At 42.0% G+C, this 23,113-nt stretch overlaps 1 protein-coding gene across 2 annotated transcripts in view; it reads left to right on the top strand.

Moving 5' to 3' along the window:
- Positions 1-23,113, top strand: part of arap2 (ArfGAP with RhoGAP domain, ankyrin repeat and PH domain 2) — a 237,733-nt gene that overhangs the window by 97,583 nt on the left and 117,037 nt on the right. For both annotated transcript variants that reach the window (XM_042298473.1, XM_042298474.1), the window contains one exon: positions 10,684-10,883. In XM_042298473.1, coding sequence (XP_042154407.1) covers positions 10,684-10,883 — 200 coding nt within the window. The remainder of the gene's footprint in view (positions 1-10,683; positions 10,884-23,113) is intronic.

The following is a 23,113-nucleotide window of genomic DNA, read 5'->3' as shown; positions in this document are numbered from 1 at the left end:
ACTGTCCAGCTGTATTCATCGACCTGGCCAAGGCTTTCGACTCTGTCAATCATCACATTCTTATCAGCAGACTCAACAGCCTTGGTTTCTCAAATGATTGCCTCGCCTGGTTCACCAACTACTTCTCTGATAGAGTTCAGTGTGTCAAATCGGAGGGCCTGTTGTTAGGACCTCTGACAGTCTCTATGGGGGTGCTACAGGATTAAATTCTCGGGCTGACTCTTTTCTCTGTATACATCATCAATGATGTCGCTCTTGCTGCTGGTGATTCTCTGATCCACCTCTACGCAGACGACACCATTCTGTACACTTCTGGCCCTTCTTTGGACACTGTGTTAACTAACCTCCAGATGAGCTTCAATGCCATACAACTCTCCTTCCGTGGCCTCCAACTGCTCTTCATGCAAGTTAAACTAAATGCATGCTGTTCAATCGATCACTTCCCGCACCTGCCCGCCCGTACAGCATCACTACTCTGGACGGTTCTGACTTAGAATATGTGGACAACTACAAATACCTGGGTGTCTGGTTAGACTGTAAACTCTCCTTCCAGACTCACATTAAGCATCTCCAATACAAAATTAAATCTAGCAGTGGCTTCCTATTTCGCAACATAGCATCCTTCGCTCATGCTGCCAAACATACCCTCGTAAAACTGACTATCCTACCGATCCTTGACTTTGGCGATGTCATTTACAAAATAGCCTCCAACACTCTACTCAGCAAATTGGATGTAGTCTATCACAGTGCCATCCTTTTTGTCACCAAAGGCCCATATACTACCCACCACTGCAACCTGTATGTTCTCATTGGCTGACCCTGGATTCATACTCGTCGCCAAACCCACTGGCTCCAGGTCATCTACAAGTCTCTGCTAGGTAAAGCCCCGCCTTATCTCAGCTCACTGGTCACCATAGCAGCACCCACTTGTAGCACCCACTCCAGCAGGTATATCTCACTTGTCACCCCCAAAGCCAACTCCTCCTTTGACTGCATTTCCTTCAAGTTCTCTGGAACAAATTGCAAAAATCACTGAAGTTGGAGACTCATATCTCCCTCACTAACTTTAAGTCAGAGCAGCTCACAGATCACTGCACCTGTACATAGCCCATCTGTTAACATCCCATCCATCTACCTCATCCCCATACTGCAATTTATTTCTATGTATTATTACTTTTGGCTCCTTTGCACCCCAGTATCTCTACTTGCACATTCATCTTCTGCACTTATATCACTCCTGTGTTTAATTGCTAAATTGTAATTATTTTGCCACTATGGCCTATTTATTTCCTTACCTCCCTTATTTTACCTCGTTTGCACACACCATACATACACTTTTTCTATTGTGTTATTGACTGTACTTTTGATTATTCCATGTGTAACTCCTTGTTGTTTTGTGTCGCACTGCTTTGCTTCATTCTTGGCCAGGTTACAGTTGTAAATGAGAACTTGTTCTCAACTGGCCTACCTGGTTAAATAAAGGTGAAATTAAAAAATAAAAGCAAAAAGTTACCAGGCAGGCCAGAACTCCATCCTGCAAAAAACAGGCAGAAATTCCAGGCATTCTTTTCAAACTGCTTTTTACACTAAAAGGGCATTATCATCATTTTCAAATATGTATAAAACACATGAAAATCATGTTTTATGACTGCACTGGGCCTTTAAATAAGGGAACATAGTGTCTTTATACTGAATATGAATAGATGCTGAATGTTATCAAGTACTGTACTTTACTGCCTCTACTGTAGACTATGTTAATGATGCAACAAAATGCCATGTGACTGTAAAACAACCACCTCAAAACACCTCTTCCCCTTCTCTCTTAATGTCTGTACTCTTAGCAAACATTGCTTGCTTGCTTTAAAGTACAATTTTGCTAGTCTGGTGGTGATTGGTGAAGCAAAGCCAAAAACACCACAGGGTGATTCCCGCCATTACAAACAATGAAACCATTCACAGAGTGAGTCTGCAGCTTAAAGTGATTAAATGAGTTTTATCTAAATCCCAGGTAGGAGATGCTAGTAGGTTTGAAATTGATTTAGATCCATGAAACCCCCTCAGGTGCCCATCACCTCATCAGGATGTTCGACGATTATTCTCACAGAGTCCTCTTTGAAGCACAAAATCACAATTATACCCATCTCTTTATAGGACTGAAACGAACACGGCCATTAAGGAGAGATAGATAAACAGATTGATCGGTCATATATATGCCAGGTGAAGAAACAACAAAATATTTAATGCAACAATCCAAAACAATTCTAGCAAACAGGCAGTGTTTTGTCTCGGCAGTTGGGCTTTAAATGGGCCATTAACAGACAGACGAGCAAGCGGCTCATCGATTATTGCCGTGTAGGTCCCGGGGTCGCTCAAAACGCTGCATCCGCCCCGTCCTCCATAGCGGCAGCCTGTACAAGGGATGCTGTTGCATCACAGCGCCAGGCGTGCACAACCCTCCCGGGAGATTTGTTTTAAAAAATGTAAAAAAATAGATCAATAATTAGCGCTTGTCTTCCTGGAGCCCTGTTCTCTCCTCGTACACATGGCAGGGCGGTCATACAGCAATGAGACTGTGTGTGTGTGTGTGTGTGTGTGTGTGTGTGTGTGTGTGTGTGTGAGATGTTTTCCTGGCCCCGTCACATTCCCCTCGCAGTGTGTGTCTTTCCGAGCCTCACACACATTCACCGCTGGGGGAACGTGACCGGGGCCAGGAGAACATCACAACACAACCAAAAGGTCTTCAAAAGCAGCTACTCTTCCTTTAATCAACGGTTAGCTCCAGCGATAGCTTATTAGCATTAGGCTCAGGTCTCAGTCAACAGTGTATTAGCATTGGGCTCAGGCCTCAGTCGACAGTATATCAGCATTGGGCTCAGATCTCAGTCAACAGTGTATTAGCATTGGGCTCAGGCCTCAGTCAACAGTGTATTAGCATTGGGCTCAGGCCTCAGTCAACAGTGTATTAGCATTGGGCTCAGGCCTCAGTCAACAGTGTATTAGCATTGGGCTCAGGCCTCAGTCAACAGTGTATTAGCATTGGGCTCAGGCCTCAGTCAACAGTGTATTAGCATTGGGCTCAGGGCTCAGTCGACAGTGTATTAGCATTGGGCTCAGGCCTCAGTCAACAGTGTATTAGCATTGGGCTCAGGCCTCAGTCAACAGTGTATTAGCATTGGGCTCAGGGCTCAGTCAACAGTGTATTAGCATTGGGCTCAGGGCTCAGTCAACAGTGTATTAGCATTGGGCTCAGGGCTCAGTCAACAGTGTATTAGCTTTGGGCTCAGGGCTCAGTCAACAGTGTATATATAAAGTGTGTTCAATGTTTATTCATCATTACTACCACATTTATAAACCATTTACTAATTATTTTTGTAGCTCCTTATCTAAAGTGAGCTCTATTTATGCTTTATAAATACTTTATAAATGTGTTGAATGATCAGTGTAATTTCTCACAAAAAGATGGGCATGCCATTGGCAGACATTCCAGTTCTACCGCGTAAAATAACAAGCACACAACACGGGATGTTTAAGGAAGTACATATACACAACTAAATAACTAGCTTGCTAGCTAGTACACATCTAAATAACTAGCTTGCTAGCTAGTACACATCTAAATAACTAGCTTGCTAGCTAGTACACATCTAAATAACTAGCTTGCTAGCTTGTACACATCTAAATAACTAGCGTGCTAGCTTGTACACATCTAAATAACTAGCTTGCTAGCTTGTATACATCTAATTAACTAGCTTGTTAGCTTGTACACATCAACATAACTACCTTACCAGCTTGTACACATCTAAATAACTAGCTTGTTAGCTTGTACACATCTAAATAACTAGCTTGCTAGCTTGAACACATCTAAATGACTAGCTTGCTAGCTTGTATACATCTAAATAACTAGCTCACCACCTTATACACATCTAAATAACTAGCTTACTAGCTTGTACACATCTAAATAACTAGCTTGTTAGCTTGTACACATCTAAATAACTAGCTTGCTAGCTTGAACACATCTAAATGACTAGCTTGCTAGCTTGTATACATCTAAATAACTAGCTCACCACCTTATACACATCTAAATAACTAGCTTACTAGCTTATACACATCTGAATAACAAGCTGACTAGCTTATACACATCTGAATAACTAGCTTACTAGCTTATACACATCTGAATAACTAGCTTACTAGCTTATACACATCTGAATAACTAGCTTACTAGCTTATACACATCTGAATAACTAGCTTACTAGCTTATACACATCTGAATAACTAGCTTACTAGCTTATACACATCTGAATAACTAGCTTACTAGCTTATACACATCTGAATAACTAGCTTACTAGCTTATACACATCTGAATAACTAGCTTACTAGCTTATACACATCTGAATAACTAGCTTACTAGCTTATACACATCTGAATAACTAGCTTACTAGCTTATACACATCTGAATAACTAGCTTACTAGCTTGTCTTTGTGTTGTCTGTAGCTGGTGATGTGTGGAAACACTTTTCTGCTTTTATGGATTTTGTTTTGCTGCTTTTTGTGCAATTGCTCTGTCTGTATCTGTGCTAAATGTTGCTTAGCTTTCTCTGTCTGTGTGATACATGTTGCTTGTTGTATGTTTCTCTGTCTGCAAGCTACGTGTTGCTTGTCCTGTGTTTCTCTGTCTGTCTGCATACTACGTGTTGCTTGTCCTGTGTTGCTCTGTCTGCGTACTACGTGCTGCTTGTCCTGTGTTGCTCTGTCTGTCTGCATACTATGTGTTGCTTGTCCTTGGTTGCTCTGCATGTGCTCACTGCTCATTGATTGTCTGTATTGTGATTGGAATGGTTTTTAATAACCTGCCCAGGGACTGAGGTTGTAAATTAGCCAGCTGGCTAAAACCATCATTTTTACTGAAACGTTGATTAATGTGCACTGTCCCTGTAAAAATACAAATAAACTCAAACTCCAGTTTTACAGATGTGGGGGTAGTGATGTAATAAATGATAAACTATCACTACCTCATGAATGGTTTATTAAATGCCTCATGAATGGTTTATTAAATGCCTTACGAATGGTTTATAAATGCCTCATGAATGGCTTGTAAATGACTCATGAATGGTTTATAAATGCCTCATGAATGGCTTTAAATTTTATTTTATTTTATTTTACCTTTATTTAACCAGGTAGGCAAGTTGAGAACAAGTTCTCATTTACAATTGCAAATGACTCATGAATGGTTTATAAATGCCTCATGAATGGCTTGTAAATGACTCATGAATGGTTTATAAATGCCTTATGAATAGTTTGTTACGGTGTTACCGAACACTTCAGGTTTTTATTTGTTGGTGCTGCATTGGTATATCATTTGCAGTGGTAAGGGCTAATGGAAGGGCACAGGTTGGCATATGCTAGCACTGGTCTCTGTGGACTATTCTTACAGCAATAGCAGAACACTGAGTTAGTAGTTCATTATCCATCTTCTTCTGTGGTCTTGGAGGCAGTAGTTCACTCTCCCACTTCTTCTGTGGTCTTTGAGGCAGTTGTTCAAGTCCTGATGGGAGCAGTCATCCCTTTGGAATTGTCCTCAGCAGAAAGCAGATAGGTTGATTGAGTTCAGATGCTCTCCTATCGATCCCAACTGCTGCTGCTGATGCTGCTCTGGGATATACTACCACCGACCCTCTGTGTCAACAGGAAAGAGAGGGATGGAGAGGGAGATGGGGGGGGGGAGACAGAATGAGAGGTTACCATGGAAACCACCAGACTAACTTCATCTCAGCTTCTCTCCTCTTCTCTCCTCCCTCATCTCCTATCCTCCCTCCCTCTCTTCCTTCCTTCTTTCTAGCAGCAAGAAAAAAAAAGAGAGAGAGATTCACCAGCTCTACTCGCAGCTGCAATGTGTGCATCTTTATGCCTGTGAGAGAAAGTAATAGATATGTTGAGAAGCATTCCGCTCAGTAGTTGTCTTGCTAGAAGCCTAATGAGTGAGACATGGCTGGAGTAAGTGACAGGGTAGCACCAGTCTCGGATGACTCCCAGTCACTTTAGGCCCTGATAGGCACCCAATTTGGGAGCTCTTCCTCTCCCAGCCCGAGAGACTGGCAGGGGGGATAGGAATGTGTGTTTCTGTGAAAGCAGAGGGAAAAGGCTTGTGTGCTAAAAGATTTTGAGTGGTAGAAAAAGAGCAACATGACTGATAAGGAGTGTGTGTGTGTGTGTGTGTGTGTGTGTGTGTGTGTGTGTGTGTGTGTGTCTGAGATTGAAATACACACACACACACACACACACACACACACACACACACTGTGAGACATTTATTATTTTGCACACATGCACTTATATGGACTCTAATGGCTGACACATCAACATTTTCCTCCAATGTTCTCATCTTCCCTCCCTGTTTTTAGTTTCCCACTCGGTCTCACTCTCTCCCTTCCTTCCTCTCTCTTTCTTTCTCTTTCTTTCTCTCTCCCACTCATGTGAGAATATTATTCCAATGTTCTCATCTTCCCTCCCTGTTTTTAGTTTCCTACTCGGTCTCACTCTCTCCCTTCCTTCCTTCCTCTCCCTTCCTTCCTCTCTCTTTCTTTCTCTCTCTTTCTTTCTCTCCCCTCTCATGTGAGAATATTATTCCAATGTTCTCATCTTCCCTCCCTGTTTTTCATTTCCCACTCGGTCTCACTCTCTCTCTTCCTTCCTCTCTCTTCCTTCCTCTCCCTTCCTTCCTCTCTCTTTCTTCCTCTCTCTTTCTTTCTCTCTCTTTCTTTCTCTCTCCCACTCATGTGAGAATATTATTCCAATGTTCTCATCTTCCCTCCCTGTTTTTAGTTTCCCAGTCTTCCCTCTCTCTCCTCTCTCTTTCCTTCCTCTCTTTTCTTTCTCTCTCTTTCTTTCTCTCCCTCTCATGTGAGAATATTATTCCAATGTTCTCATCTTCCCTCCCTGTTTTTCATTTCCCACTCGGTCTCACTCTCTCCCTTCCTTCCTCTCCCTTCCTTCCTCTCTCTTCCTTCCTCTCTCTTCCTTCCTCTCTCTTTCCTCTCTCTTTCTTCCTCTCTCTTTTTCTCTCTCTCTTTCTTTCTCTCTCCCTCTCATGTGAGAATATTATTCCAATGTTCTCATCTTCCCTCCCTGTTTTTCATTTCCCACTCGGTCTCACTCTCTCCCTTCCTTCCTCTCCCTTCCTTCCTCTCCCTTCCTTCCTCTCCCTTTCTTCCTCTCTCTTTCTTTCTCTCTCCCTCTCATGTGAGAATATTATTCCAATGTTATCCGTTAATGTTTCATATTACACTGATGATGTCAATGGACCTGTTTACAGTGCCTTGCAAAAGTATTCACACCGCTTTTAGGCATTTTTCCTAATTTGTTGAATGACAACCTGTAATTTAAATTGATTTTGATTTTGATTTCATGTAATGGACAGACACAAAATAGTCCCAAATTGATGAAGTGAAATGAAAAAAATAACTAGTTTTTTTTTTAAAGGGGAAAAAAAGGAAAAGTGGTACGTGCATATATATTCACCCCCTTTGTTATAAGCTCCTAAATAATATCTGCTGCAAACAATTACCTTCAGAAGTCACATAATTAGTTATATAAAGTCCACCTGTATGCAATCTAAGTGTCACAAGATCTCAGTATATATACACCTGTTCTGAAAGGCCCCAGAGTCTGCAACACCACTAAGCAAGGGGCACCACCAAGCAACCATGAAGACCAAGGAGCTCTCCAAACAGGTCAGGGACAAAGTTGTGGAGAAGTACAGATCAGGATTGGGTTATAAAAAAAATATCAGAAACTTTGAACATCCCACCTAGCACCATTAAAACCATCATTAAAAAAATGAAAGAATATGGCACCACAACAAACCTGCCAAGAGAGGGCCGCCCACCAAAACTCACAGACCAGGCAAGGAGGGCATTAATCAGAGAGACAACAAAGAGACCAAAGATAACCCTGAAGGAGCTGCAAAGCCTCATAGCAGAGATTGGAGTATCTGTCCACAGGACCACTTTAAGCCGTACACTCCACGGAGCTGGGATTTACAGAAGAGTGCCCAGGAAAAAGCCATTGCTTAAAGAAAAAATAAGCAAACACGTTTGGTGTTTGCCAAAAGGCATGTGGGAGACTCCCGAAGGTCTGGCGCAAACCCAACACATCTCAGCACCTCGAACACCATCCCCACAGTGAAGCATGGTGGTGGCAGCATCATGCTGTAGGTATGTTTTTCATCGGCACGGACTGGGAAACTGGTCAGAATTGAAGAAATGATGGATAGCGCTAAATACAGGGAAATTCTTGAGGGAAACCTGTTTCAGTCTTCCAGAGATTTGAGACTGCGACGGAGGTTCACCTTCCTGCAGGACAATGACTCTAAGCATACTGCTAAAGCAACACTTGGGTGGTTTAAGGGGAAACATTTAAATGTCTTGGAATGGCCTAGTCAAAGCCCAGACCTCAATCCAATTGAGAATCTGTGGTATGACTTAAAGATTGCTGTACACCAGCGTAACCCATCCAACTTGAAGGAGCTGGAGCAGTTTTGCCTTGAAGAATGGGCAACAATCCCAGTGGCTAGATGTGCCAAGCTTATAGAGACATACCCCAAGAGACTTGCAGCTGTAATTGTAGCAAAAGGTGGCATGTTGTGTAAATCAAATGATACAAACCCCCAAAAATGATATTTCAATTCCAGGTTGTAAAGCAACAAAATAAGAAAAATGCAAAGGCAGGTGAAGCCACGGTATACCCCTACATACACACACACACACACACACACACACGCACGCACACACACTTAACCAATGATGTGTTTAACCTCGCAGTCGGTGTTCCAATTCATCCCAAAGGTGTTTATGGGGTTGTGGTCAGGGCTCTTTGCAAGCCAGTCAAGTTCTTCCAGACCGATCTCTTTTTCTGTATGGACCTCGGTTTGAGCACGGGGGCATTGTTGTGCTGAAACTGTTACCACAAAGTCGGTAGCACAGAATTGTCTAGAGTGTGATTGTCTACTAAGATTTCCCTTCATTGGAACTAAGGGGCCTAGCCCGAACCATGAACCCCCAGACCATTATTCCTCCTCCACAAAACTTTACAGTGGCACTATGCATTTGGGTAGGTAGCGTTCACCTGGCATCTGCCAAATCCAGATTTGTATGTCGGACTGCCAGATGGTGAAGAGTGATTCATCACTCCAGAGGACGCTTTTCCACTGCTCCAGAGTCCAATGGTGGCGAGCTTTACCACCACTCCAGCCGACGCTTGGCATTGCGTATGGTGATCTTAGGCTTGTATGGCTGCTCGGTAGGCTGCTCGGCCATAGAAACGCATTTCATGAAGCTCCCGACAAAACAGTTATTGTGCTGACGTTGCTCCCAGAGGCAGTTTGGAACTCGGTAGTGAGTGTTGTAACCGAGGACAGACAATGTTTTACATGCTTCAGCAAGGGTGGGCAATTCCAGTCCTGATCGTGATCTTCAGTTTTGAATGCAATTTGATTAATCTGCTGTGTTTGCTAGGAATGGAGAAAAAGTGTGACACCAATCATGCCCCAGAGGACTGGAGTTTCCCACCGCTGTGCTACACGTTTCAGCACTCGGCGGTCCCGTTCTGTGAGCTTGTGTGGCCTACCACGTCGCAGCTGAGCCGTTGTTTCTCCTAGACCTTTTCACTTCACAATAACAGCACTTCGTAATAACAGCACTTACAGTTGACCTTTGCAGCTCTAGCAGGGCAGACATTTCACAAACTGACTTGTTGGATAGGTGGCATCCTATGACGTTGCCACTTCGAAAGTCACTGAGCCATTCTACTGTCAATGTTTGTCTATGGAGATTGCATGGCTGTGTGTTTGATGTTATACACCTCTCTGCAAAGGGTTTGACTGAAATAGCCAAATCTACTAATTTTAAGAGGTGTCCACATACTTTTGTATATGCAGTGCCTTCGGAAAGTATTCAGACCCCTTGACTTTTTCCACATTTTGTTACGTTACAGCCTTATTCTAAAATTGATTCAATTTGATTTGATTTGATTTGATTTAGTTTTTTTCCCTCATCAATCTACAGACAATACACCATAATGATAAAGAAAAAATAGTTTTTTAGACATTTTTGCTAATTTATTTGTTTTTAGGCCTTATGACTATTTGTAAACTGCTTACCAATGTACTTAGAGCAGTACAAATAAATGTTTAGTCATACCCATGGTATAGGGTCTGATATATCACGGCTGTCAGCCAATCAGCATTCAGGGCTCGAACCACACCGTTTTGAATCTATTATTGACACCTTAATGTGTATTTTTTTATTATATGTGAACCGAAAAAAATATATATAAGTATTTATTTTAGAGAGTACGCATGTAAATACTTAAATAAATCAAATTTTGACCTTGAAAAATGTCATTGAAATACTCTAGAGCCTATACATTCCAATGTAGGACTGCTCCTTCTGAGGACTACCAATATGGCCGACCGTTTGCTTCAAAACCTCTAATTGACCTATACGTACCGTCAGCAATACAGGTTTTATATGCATCATTGCACTTAACCTATTCAACCCGTACGTACACATCACCCACAATGTAAAGAAACCATATAACCCCACCACATGAAGCAACACAAATTGTATGTACTGTTTAATTGGTCTGCTAACATCAATAATGTGGTTTAAAAATATATATATTTTGTTTCAGCTTCACGGCCGAATCGGAAAGGGAGAAAGAGGAGTGGATTGAAGCATTCCAGGAATCGATAGCCGAAACGCTCTCCGATTATGAAGTGGCCGAGAAGATCTGGTTCAACGCGTCCAACAGGATCTGTGCCGACTGCCGAGCGTCGCAGCCCGAATGGGCCTCCATCAATCTGGGGGTTGTCATCTGTAAGAAGTGTGCAGGTACTAAAGAGACTGCCGCTATGCCAATGTCACTCTCCGAACTTTACGTTCCTTTATTCTCCAGACTTCTATCTATAGACTCTACTTCCACTCCCTCCATACCTCTCCTTCACACATGCATCCCTTCTGTCCTCTTTTGTCTCTTGTCCTCTGCTTCCCTTCTCTTCTTCCCTTCCTCACCCTGCCTCCTTCTCCCTCTCCTTCCCTCTCCTCCTCCTTCTTGCTCTTCACTTTAACTGATTGATAGACTCTGTTGAACATGAAAATAGAGCTTGACTCCTCGCCTCACTTTTCACAAATGGAACAGGGGATGGGTGGACAGACGGTGAAACCAACCATTTCAGAGAGAGACGGAGAGAGAAAAAGGAAGAATACAAGCCAGGGAGAGAATGAGGGAGATAAAGAAGAGAGAGGTAGTGAGAGAAAAAGAGAATAGACAGGTGTGCGATAGACAAAATAAAAAAAGGAACGCCTCACTGATATCATGTGTTACACCACCCAGGGAGACTAGTATGAGGTCATGTGTTACACCACCCAGGGAGACTAGTAAGAGTTCATGTGTTACACCACCCAGGGAGACTAGTATGAGGTCATGTGTTACACCACCCAGGGAGACTAGTATGAGGTCATGTGTTACACCACCCAGGGAGACTAGTAAGAGTTAATGTGTTACACCACCCAGAAAGACCAGTAAGAGTTAATGTGTTACACCACCCAGGAAGACTAGTAAGAGTTCATGTGTTACACCACCCAGGAAGACTAGTAAGAGTTAATGTGTTACACCACCCAGGAAGACTAGTAAGAGTTAATGTGTTACACCACCCAGAAAGACCAGTAAGAGTTAATGTGTTACACCACCCAGGAAGACTAGTAAGAGTTAATGTGTTACACCACCCTGGAAGACTAGTAAGAGTTAATGTGTAACACCACCCAGGAAGACTAGTAAGAGTTAATGTGTTACACCACCCAGGAAGACTAGTAAGAGTTAATGTGTAACACCACCCAGAAAGACTAGTAAGAGTTCATGTGTAACACCACCCAGGAAGACTAGTAAGAGTTCATGTGTTACACCACCCAGGGGGGAATTTGTGTGTGCTTTCCTAGCCTCTGACTAGCCGGACGGATTAGATTAAATAACAACAGAGAATACAGTGCCTTGCAAAAGTATTCACCCCCCTTGGCATTTTCCCTATTTTTTTTTTTGATTTACAATCTGTAATTTATAATAGATTTTTTAAATTTGAATTTCATGTAATGGACACAAAATAGTCCAAATTGGTGAAGTGAAATGAAAAAAAAAACTTGTTTCAAAAGAATGTAAAAAATTCAAAATAGTAAAGTGGTGCGTATGTATTCACTCCCTTTGCTATGAAACCCCCGAATAAGATCTAGTGCAACCAATTACCTTCAGAAGTCACATGATCTGTCACATGATCTCAGTATATTTACACATGTTCTGAAAGGCCCCAGAGTCTGCAACACCGCTAAGCAAGTGGCCCAATGAAGATCAAGGAGCTCTCCAAACTGGTCAGGAACAAAGTTGTGGAGAAGTACAGATCAGGGTTGGGTTATAAAAAAATATCAGAAACTTTGAACATCCCACAGAGCACCAATAAATCCATTATAAAAAATTGAAAGAATATGGCACCACAACAAACCTGTCATGAGAGTGCCGCCCACCAAAACTCACAGACCAGACAAGGAGGGCATTAATCAGTGAGACAACAAAGAGACCAAAGATAACCCTGAAGGAGCTGCAACGCTCCACAGCGAAGAATGGAGTATCTGTCCACAGGACCACTTTAAGCCGTACACTCCACAGAGCTGGGCTTTACGGAAGAGTGGCCAAAACAAAGCCAATGCTTAAAGAAAGAAATAAGGAACCACATTTTGTATTTGCCAAACGACATGTGGGAGACTCCCCGAACATATGGAACAAGGTACTCTGGTCAAATGAGGCTAAAAGCTTTTTGGCCATCTGTAACGGCTCTCTTCTATCTCCTCCTCTGTCGAAGAGGTAGAACAAGGATCGGACCAAAATGCAGCGTAATGATGATTCATGATATAATTTAATGAAGGAAAACCTATACATACAGAAACTACAAAACTAACGAAATGAAATAATGAAAACCGAAACAGCCTATCTGGTGAAATACAAAAACACTAAGACAGGAACAATCACCCACAAACACACAGTGAAACCCAGGCTACCTAAATATGGTTCCCAATCAGAGACAACGAGAATCACCTGACTCTGATTGAGAACCTCAGGCAGCCATAGACTATGCTAGACACCCCTACTCAGCCACAATCCCAATACCTACTAAAACCCCCAATACCAAAACACAACACAAAATAACCCCATGTCACACCCTGGCCTGACCAAATAAATATATAAACACAAAATACTAAGACCAGGGCGTGACACCATCAAGGAAAACGCAATGTCTGGGGCAAACCCAACACCTTTCATCACCCTGAGAATACCATCCCCACAGTGAAGTATGGTGGTGGCAGCATCATGCTGTGGGAAAGTTTTTCATCAGCAGGGACTGGGAAACTGGTCAGAAATGAATGAGTGGTAGATGGCGCTAAATACAGGGAAATTCTTGAGGGAAACCTGTTTCAATCTTCCAGAGATTTGAGACTGGGATGGAGGTTCACCTTTCAGCAGGACATTGACCCTAAGCATACTGCTAAAGCGACACTCGAGTGGTTTAAGGGGAACTATTTACATGTCTTGGAATGGCCTAGTCAAAGCACAGACCTCAATCCAATTGAGAATCTGTGGTATGACTTAAAGATTGCTGTACACCAGCGTAACCCATCCGACTTGAAGGAGCTGGAGCAGTTTTTCCTTGAAGAATGGGCAAAAATCCCAATGGCTAGATGTGCCAAGCTTATAGAGACATACCCCAAGAGATGTGCAGCTGTAATTGTAAAAATAGTTTGCATCTTCAAAGTGGTAGGCATGTTGTGCAACCCCCCCACCCCCCCAAATGTATTTTAATTCCAGGTGTCGTGTCTTTGTCTATGCCAGATTAAGTGATATGACATGCTATTCTATAAAATAATTTCTCTGTAATTCATATTACCTGATTAAGCTAATCAGGTGAATGTAATTAACTAGAAAGTCGGGGCACCACTGTAACAATACTCGTGGGTTGAAGAAGGAGACCAAGGTGCAGCGTGGTTGGCGTTCATGATTTTTAATAAACTGAACACCGCAACGAAAAAACGAAAGCGCACAGTTCTGTCAGGCAACAAAACAGCTAAAAAGAAAATGACTCCCCACAAACGCAATGTCGGAAAATCACAACTTATATATGATCCCCAATCAGAGATAGACAGCTGCCTCTAATTGGGACCACACTTGGCAAAAACAACAAAGAAATAGAAAGCATTGATTCCCGAGTCACACCGTGACCTAACCAAACATAGAGAATAAATAAGGATCTCTAAAGTCAGGGTGTGACAACCACAAAATAATGTTTATAGAGCTGTTATCTTCGGGAAAAACTCTTAAAGACCTGGTAATCTTTTACATCAATAGCAGTCTATATTTATTCGTCACCTTGTTTAGTCTCATGAAAGTTGTAAATTCTTGGTTATCTTCACGAACCCTGGCTAACGAGTTGAATCAGCAATACATCATTTGGTTTAATTCTTTATTTACTAAATACCTAACTAATCACACAGAATGAATCCTACATTGATGGACCTGGTGAACAGAGCCGATACAGCGTCTGTTTACACAAAGAAAAGGGGCTGGGGTTGAGTGAAAGAGCGGGAAGACTGAGTAACAAAGGGAGAAGCTATGCTATCGTAAATACAGAATCTTATGCATTCTAAATAACCGCCCATTTGAAAAAGGAAAATGCAATAAGTATTTACTCTGAGCTGCGATTCGGTAGATTGGTCGTAGATGGTATGCCGGGTTGTCCAGTATGGATCTCTGGTTCTCGGAAGACTGTCTAGTGGTGAACTGGAGCGTGGTAGAATAGATACTCTGTCTGTCCTCTCCTAGCCCACGTCTACAGTTGCTGCGCTAATGCGACGGCTAGGAGGTATCACTTCTTTAGTGAATAACACTTCAAAGGTCATACCAAGTTGCCATGCTATATGCTCATGCTATATTCTGGCTGGTATAGTCGAAATTCATCCTTCCGGCATGTAGGTCGTCACCTTCCCATTGAAATTCAATGCTAATTTTGTTCGATTCTTGCTGAGGTTGACTTAGTTCTTTGTCCTTTCAACGTGGGAACCTCAAGTCCACATGTCCGTGGAACAGGTTATTGTCTGAGCCCTTTTAATGTAGGACTGTCGCCCTACGTCCTCGGAACAGAATGTTACCTTTTCGTTAAGGGCTTTATATAGGAGGGGAGAGAAGGGCGTGTTTCGTAGTTTATAACCAATGTCTGTTCACGTGGGCGGGGCCACTGAGTTGAGCATAGTTCACTCATGAAAGCCCAATTCTCTCATTTTGAAGCTAAAATTGTATTTTATCTTTTCACAAATTGTTTAATTTTTTAAACATTTAAATTGCACCACAATTCCATGTGAATCGGATAACTAGAATTTGTAGACTTTCAAAGATACAGTTTATGTCGTCCTATCATAAGTAGTAATCTCTCAGACGCCAACTGATCTGGCATCATATTAATTTAGTAACAACGCATATTTTCAGCTGGTTGGATTACCAAAATATGGTTCCGTTCCCATCTTTTGATGTCACCAGATTCTCTCTCAATGGTAACAAAGGGATTTTCAATAGTCACATCGGTAGAGTAGAGAGAGGAAAAATGGGAAAGGTATTTATGGGGGTCATAAACCTCCCCCTGGTGGTAGTATGTATTATATAGATCTCCCAGTGCATGGTGGTAGTATGTATTAGATAGATCTCCCAGTGCATGGTGGTAGTATGTATTAGATAGATCTCCCAGTGCATGGTGGTAGTATGTATTATATAGATCTCCCAGTGCATGGTGGTAGTATGTATTAGATAGATCTCCCAGTGCATGGTGGTAGTATGTATTATATAGATCTCCCAGTGCATGGTGGTAGTATGTATTAGATGGATCTCACAGTGCATGGTGGTAGTATGTATTAGATAGACCTCCCAGTGCATGGTGGTAGTATGTATTAGATAGACCTCACAGTGCATGGTGGTAGTATGTATTAGACCTCACAGTGCATGGTGGTAGTATGTATTAGATAGATCTCCCAGTGCATGGTGGTAGTATGTATTAGATAGACCCCACAGTGCATGGTGGTAGTATGTATTAGACCTCACAGTGCATGGTGGTAGTATGTATTAGATAGATCTCCCAGTGCATGGTGGTAGTATGTATTAGATCTCCCAGTGCATGGTGGTAGTATGTATTAGACCTCCCAGTGCATGGTGGTAGTATGTATTATATAGACCTCACAGTGCATGGTGGTAGTATGTATTAGATCTCCCAGTGCATGGTGGTAGTATGTATTAGATAGACCCCACAGTGCATGGTGGTAGTATGTATTAGATCTCCCAGTGCATGGTGGTAGTATGTATTATATAGATCTCCCAGTGCATGGTGGTAGTATGTATTAGATCTCCCAGTGCATGGTGGTAGTATGTATTAGATCTCCCAGTGCATGGTGGTAGTATGTATTAGACCTCACAGTGCATGGTGGTAGTATGTATTAGACCTCACAGTGCATGGTGGTAGTATGTATTAGACCTCACAGTGCATGGTGGTAGTATGTATTAGACCTCACAGTGCATGGTGGTAGTATGTATTACACCTCACAGTGCATGGTGGTAGTATGTATTAGATCTCCCAGTGCATGGTGGTAGTATGTATTAGATAGACCCCACAGTGCATGGTGGTAGTATGTATTAGACCTCACAGTGCATGGTGGTAGTATGTATTAGACCTCACAGTGCATGGTGGTAGTATGTATTACACCTCACAGTGCATGGTGGTAGTATGTATTAGACCTCACAGTGCATGGTGGTAGTATGTATTATATAGATCTCCCAGTGCATGGTGGTAGTATGTATTAGATCTCCCAGTGCATGGTGGTAGTATATTTTAGACTAATCCATTATGAATTGGGAGTCTTGGTGACTTAACCTTGTCTTTTAGATTTTTTTAAGAGGACACCACCTTTGTACACAAACACACACACAGGCACGTAGGACTATGCACACACACACACACGTATGCTAGCAAACACACAACTCTTCATTCTCCCATTCTCTCTCCTTGGGGAGGTCTCAGATACCCTGTCTTTGTCGTACGTTTTAATTCAACCCATGTAATTGGTATTCCTCAAGTTTCCACCACAGCTTTTTCAAGCGGGTCCTTAAATGATTTCATTTACAGGAATGTTTAATATTATCGACACATGCGGCGAAGGTGAGCTGCGTAGGGCAAAGTGAAAATGAGGAAGTCGTCCTCGGACGGACCACTCGCCTTAAATTACCCAACCTGGTTTGGAAAATCAATGACAAAAATGCTTTTAATTAGGTTTCGGGTGTTACAGACAAAAAATGTAATTATAGACCTGGAGGAAGAGGAAACTATCAAGGCACAAGGCGAGACCCAGATGCAGACACAGGAGGCAGATGGTTGGAGTCTTACAATGTTTTATAATCCAAAGGGGTAGGCTAGAGAATGGTCTGATCAAAACCAGATCAGAGTCCAGGAGGTACAGAGTGGCAGACAGGCTCATGGTCAAGGCAGGCAGAATGGTCAGGCAGGCGGGTACAGAGTGGCAGACAGGCTCGTGGTCAAGGCAGGCAGAATGGTCAGGCAGGCGGGTACAGAGTGGCAGACAGGCTGGTGGTCAAGGCAGGCAGGCGGGTACAGAGTCCAGAAACAGGCAAGGATCAAAACCAGGAGGACTAGAAAAAGGAGAATGCAAAAAGCAGGAGAACGGGAAAAACACAGGAAACACAGGGATAAATACACAGGTACAGAGAGACAGGAAACACAGGGATAAATACACAGGTACAGAGAGACAGGAAACACAGGGATAAATACACTGGGACAGAGAGACAGGAAACACAGGGATAAATACACTGGTACAGAGAGACAGGAAACACAGGGATAAATACACTGGTACAGAGAGACAGGAAACACAGGGATAAATACACTGGGACAGAGAGACAGGAAACACAGGGATAAATACACAGGTACAGAGAGACAGGAAACACAGGGATAAATACACTGGTACAGAGAGACAGGAAACACAGGGATAAATACACTGGTACAGAGAGACAGGAAACACAGGGATAAATACACTGGGACAGAGAGACAGGAAACACAGGGATAAATACACAGGTACAGAGAGACAGGAAACACAGGGATAAATACACTGGCACAGAGAGACAGGAAACACAGGGATAAATACACAGGTACAGAGAGACAGGAAACACAGGGATAAATACACTGGTACAGAGAGACAGGAAACACAGGGATAAATACACTGGCACAGAGAGACAGGAAACACAGGGATAAATACACAGGTACAGAGAGACAGGAAACACAGGGATAAATACACTGGCACAGAGAGACAGGAAACACAGGGATAAATACACTGGCACAGAGAGACAGGAAACACAGGGATACATACACTGGCACAGAGAGACAGGAAACACAGGGATAAATACACTGGGACAGAGAGACAGGAAACACATGGATAAATACACTGGGACAGAGAGACAGGAAACACAGGGATAAATACACTGGCACAGAGAGACAGGAAACACAGGGATAAATACACTGGTACAGAGAGACAGGAAACACAGGGATAAATACACTGGCACAGAGAGACAGGAAACACAGGGATAAATACACTGGTACAGAGAGACAGGAAACACAGGGATAAATACACTGGTACAGAGAGACAGGAAACACAGGGATAAATACACTGGGACAGAGAGACAGGAAACACAGGGATAAATACACTGGCACAGAGAGACAGGAAACACAGGGATAAATACACTGGGACAGAGAGACAGGAGACACAGGGATAAATACACTGGTACAGAGAGACAGGAAACACAGGGATAAATACACTGGGACAGAGAGACAGGAAACACAGGGATAAATACACTGGCACAGAGAGACAGGAAACACAGGGATAAATACACTGGTACAGAGAGACAGGAAACACAGGGATAAATACACTGGTACAGAGAGACAGGAAACACAGGGATAAATACACTGGGACAGAGAGACAGGAAACACAGGGATAAATACACTGGCACAGAGAGACAGGAAACACAGGGATAAATACACTGGGACAGAGAGACAGGAAACACAGGGATAAATACACTGGCACAGAGAGACAGGAAACACAGGGATAAATACACTGGGACAGAGAGACAGGAGACACAGGGATACATACACTGGGGGAAACAAGGGACACCTGGAGGGGGTGGAGACAATCACAGGAACAGGTGAAACAGATCAGGGTGTGACAGAAACTCTAATGATAAGACTAATGATTCAATTATTCCAGATTGTCTTTCTTTTCTTAAAGCGAGTGGAGAATGAAAGGGGGAGAGAGAGAATAGACAGTTGATGCGACGTGTAGCCCTGCTCTGATGTCGTGGTCTGTGATGCTACTGGAACCTCTCCTTGGCTTCCCGTTAGGAAGGGGTGTGTCCAGAATGGTGTCCTCGAACCAAATTGTTCCTCTCTCAATTCAATTCAATTTCACTGCAAGGGCTTTATTGGCATGGGAAACACATGTTTATTTTGCCAAAGCTAGTGAAATAGATAAACAAATGTGAAATAAAATATTAACAGTACACATTACACTTCCAAAAGTTCAAAAATAATAAAGACGTTTCAAATGTCATATTATATGCAAATAGTTAAAGTACGAAAGAGAAAATAAATAAACATAAATGTCGGTTGTATTTACAATGGTGTGTGTTCTTCACTGGTTGACCTTTTCTTGGGGCGAAAGGTCACAAATCTTGCTGCTGTGATGGCACACTGTGGTATTTCACCCAGTAGATAAGGGAGTTTATCAAAATTGGACTTGTTTTCAAATTATTTGTGGATCTGTGTAATCTGAGGGAAATATGTCTCTCTAATATGGTCATACATTGGGCAGGAGGTTAGGAAGTGCAGCTCAATTTCCACCTCATTTTGTGGAGAGGTCTGCCTACGGTGGCCTTTCTCAATAGCAAGACTATGCTCACTGAGTCTGTACATAGTCAAAGCTTTCCTTGATTTTGGGTCAGTCACAGTGGTCAGATATTCTGCTACTGTGTACTCTCTGTTTAGGGCCAAATAGCATTCTAGTTTGCGCTGTTTTTTGGGAAATTCTTTCCAATGTGTCAAGTAATTATCTTTATTTGTTTTCTCATGATTGTTTGTTGATTGTTTGTTTGGGTCTAATTGTGTTGCTCTCCTGGGGCTCTGTGGGGTGCGTTTGTGTTTGTGAACAGAGCCCCAGGACCAGCTTGCTTAATGGACACTTCTCCAGTTTTATTTCACTGTGGGTGATGGCTTTGTTATGGACAGTTTGGGAATCGCTTCCTTTTCAGTGGTTTTAGAATTCAACGGCTCTTTTCTGGATTTTGATAATAAGCGGGTATCTGCCAATTCTGCTCTGCATATATTATTTGGTGGTTAACGTTGTACTCAGAGGATACTTTTTGCAGAATTCTGCATGCAGCGTTTCAATTTGGTTTTTGTCTCGTTTTGTGAAATCTTGGTTGGTGAGCGGACCCCAGACCTCACAACCATAAAGGGCGATGGGTTCTATAACTGATTCAAGTATTTTTTAGCCAGATCCTAATTGGCATGTCGAATTTGATGTTTCTTTTGATGGCAAAGAAGGCCCTTTGTGGAAGTTACCTGTGGCGCTGATGTTAAAGGCCAAGGTATGTATACTTGTTTTTGTGTGCTCTAGGGCAACGGTGTCTAGATGCAATTTGTTTTCATGTTCTTGGGAACTGGACCTTTTTTCAAAACCATTATTTTTGTCTTACTGCGATTTACTGTCAGGGTCCAGGTCTGACAGAATCTGTGCAGAAGATCTAGGTTCTGCTGTAGGCTCTCCTTGGTTGGGGTCAGAAGAATCAGATCATCAGCAGCAAACAGTAGACATTTGACAGTAGACATATTCTAGTAGGGTGAGGCCGGGTGCTGCAGACTGTTCTAGTGCCCTGACCAATTTGTCGATACGGCCCTGTGGAAAGAAATGTGTGTTTTTTTGCCAATTTTAACCGTGCACTTGTTTGTGCACATGGATTTTATAATGTCATATGTTATTCCCCAATCACCCCTTTCCATTAATTTGTATAGCAGGCCCTCATGCCAAATTTAGTCTAAAGCTTTTTTGAAATCAACAAAGCATGAGAAGACTTTGTTTTGTTTATTTATCAATTAGGGTGTGCACGGTGAATACGTGGTATGTTGTACGGTACTTTGGTAAGAAGCCAATTTGACATTTGCTCAGTACATTGTTTTCACTGAGAAAATGTACCAGTCTGCTGTTAATGAGTATTTACCCAAGGTTGATATTGACACATATCCCACGGTAGTTATTGGGGACAAATGTGTCTCCACTTTTGTGGATTGGGGTGATCAGTCCTCAGTTCCAAATATTGGGGAAGATGCCAGAGTTGAGGATTATGTTAAAGAGTTTAAGTATAGCCAGTTGGAATTTGTGGTCTGTATATTTAATCATTTCATTCAGGATTCCATCAACACCACAGGCCTTTTTGTGTAGCAGGGTTTGTTTTTTGTCCTGTAGTTCAATCATGGTAATTGGAGAATCCAGTGGGTTCTGGTCTTTATTAGTTGATTCTTAGATTAGTATTTGATCATGTATATGTTTTTGCTGTTTGTTCTTTGTCATAGAGTCTATGGATTCTTCATCTACATTTACATCTACATCTACAAGTGGTTAGAGTCTATGGATTCTTCATCTACATTTACATCTACATCTACAAGTGGTTAGAGTCTATGGATTCTTCATCTACATTTACATCTACATCTACAAGTGGTTAGAGTCTATGGATTCTTCATCTACATTTACATCTACATCTACAAGTGGTTAGAGTCTATGGATTCTTCATCTACATTTACATCTACATCTACAAGTGGTTAGAGTCTATGGATTCTTCATCTACATTTACATCTACATCTACAAGTGGTTAGAGTCTATGGATTCTTCATCTACATTTACATCTACATCTACAAGTGGTTAGAGTCTATGGATTCTTCATCTACATTTACATCTACATCTACAAGTGGTTAGAGTCTATGGATTCTTCATCTACATTGACATCTACATCTACAAGTGGTTAGAGTCTATGGATTCTTCATCTACATTTACATCTACATCTACAAGTGGTTTCTGTGTTCTTCATCTACATTGACATCTACATCTACAAGTGGTTAGAGTCTATGGATTCTTCATCTACATTTACATCTACATCTACAAGTGGTTAGAGTCTATGGTTCTTCATCTACATTTACATCTACATCTACAAGTGGTTTTATGGATTCTTCATCTACATTTACATCTACATCTACAAGTGGTTAGAGTCTATGGATTCTTCATCTACATTTACATCTACATCTACAAGTGGTTAGAGTCTATGGATTCTTCATCTACATTTACATCTACATCTACAAGTGGTTAGAGTCTATGGATTCTTCATCTACATTTACATCTACATCTACAAGTGGTTAGAGTCTATGGATTCTTCATCTACATTTACATCTACATCTACAAGTGGTTAGAGTCTATGGATTCTTCATCTACATTTACATCTACATCTACAAGTGGTTAGAGTCTATGGATTCTTCATCTACATTTACATCTACATCTACAAGTGGTTAGAGTCTATGGATTCTTCATCTACATTTACATCTACATCTACAAGTGGTTAGAGTCTATGGATTCTTCATCTACATTTACATCTACATCTACAAGTGGTTAGAGTCTATGGATTCTTCATCTACATTGAGCTGATTTCTGACGTGCTGTTCCTTCTTCTTCTGTGGTGTATTTCTGTATTGTTTTAGTGAATCACCGTAGTGAATTAGGCTCAGGTTTTCTGGGCCTCTGTTTTGGTTGGACAGGTTTCTCAATTTCTTTCTTAGGTTTTTGCTCTTCATCAAACCATTTGTCAGCGTTGTACATTTTCTTAGGTTGTCTGCTTGACGTTCTTTTGATTTGATGGAGAAGTGGTGAAATATTCTGTTTAGGTT

The sequence above is a fragment of the Oncorhynchus tshawytscha genome, linkage group LG15 (assembly GCF_018296145.1).
Source record: "Oncorhynchus tshawytscha isolate Ot180627B linkage group LG15, Otsh_v2.0, whole genome shotgun sequence".
Lineage (NCBI taxonomy): Eukaryota > Metazoa > Chordata > Actinopteri > Salmoniformes > Salmonidae > Oncorhynchus > Oncorhynchus tshawytscha.
The sequence above is the reverse complement of the archived record's forward strand: the minus strand, read 5'-3'. Positions and strand labels throughout refer to the sequence as shown.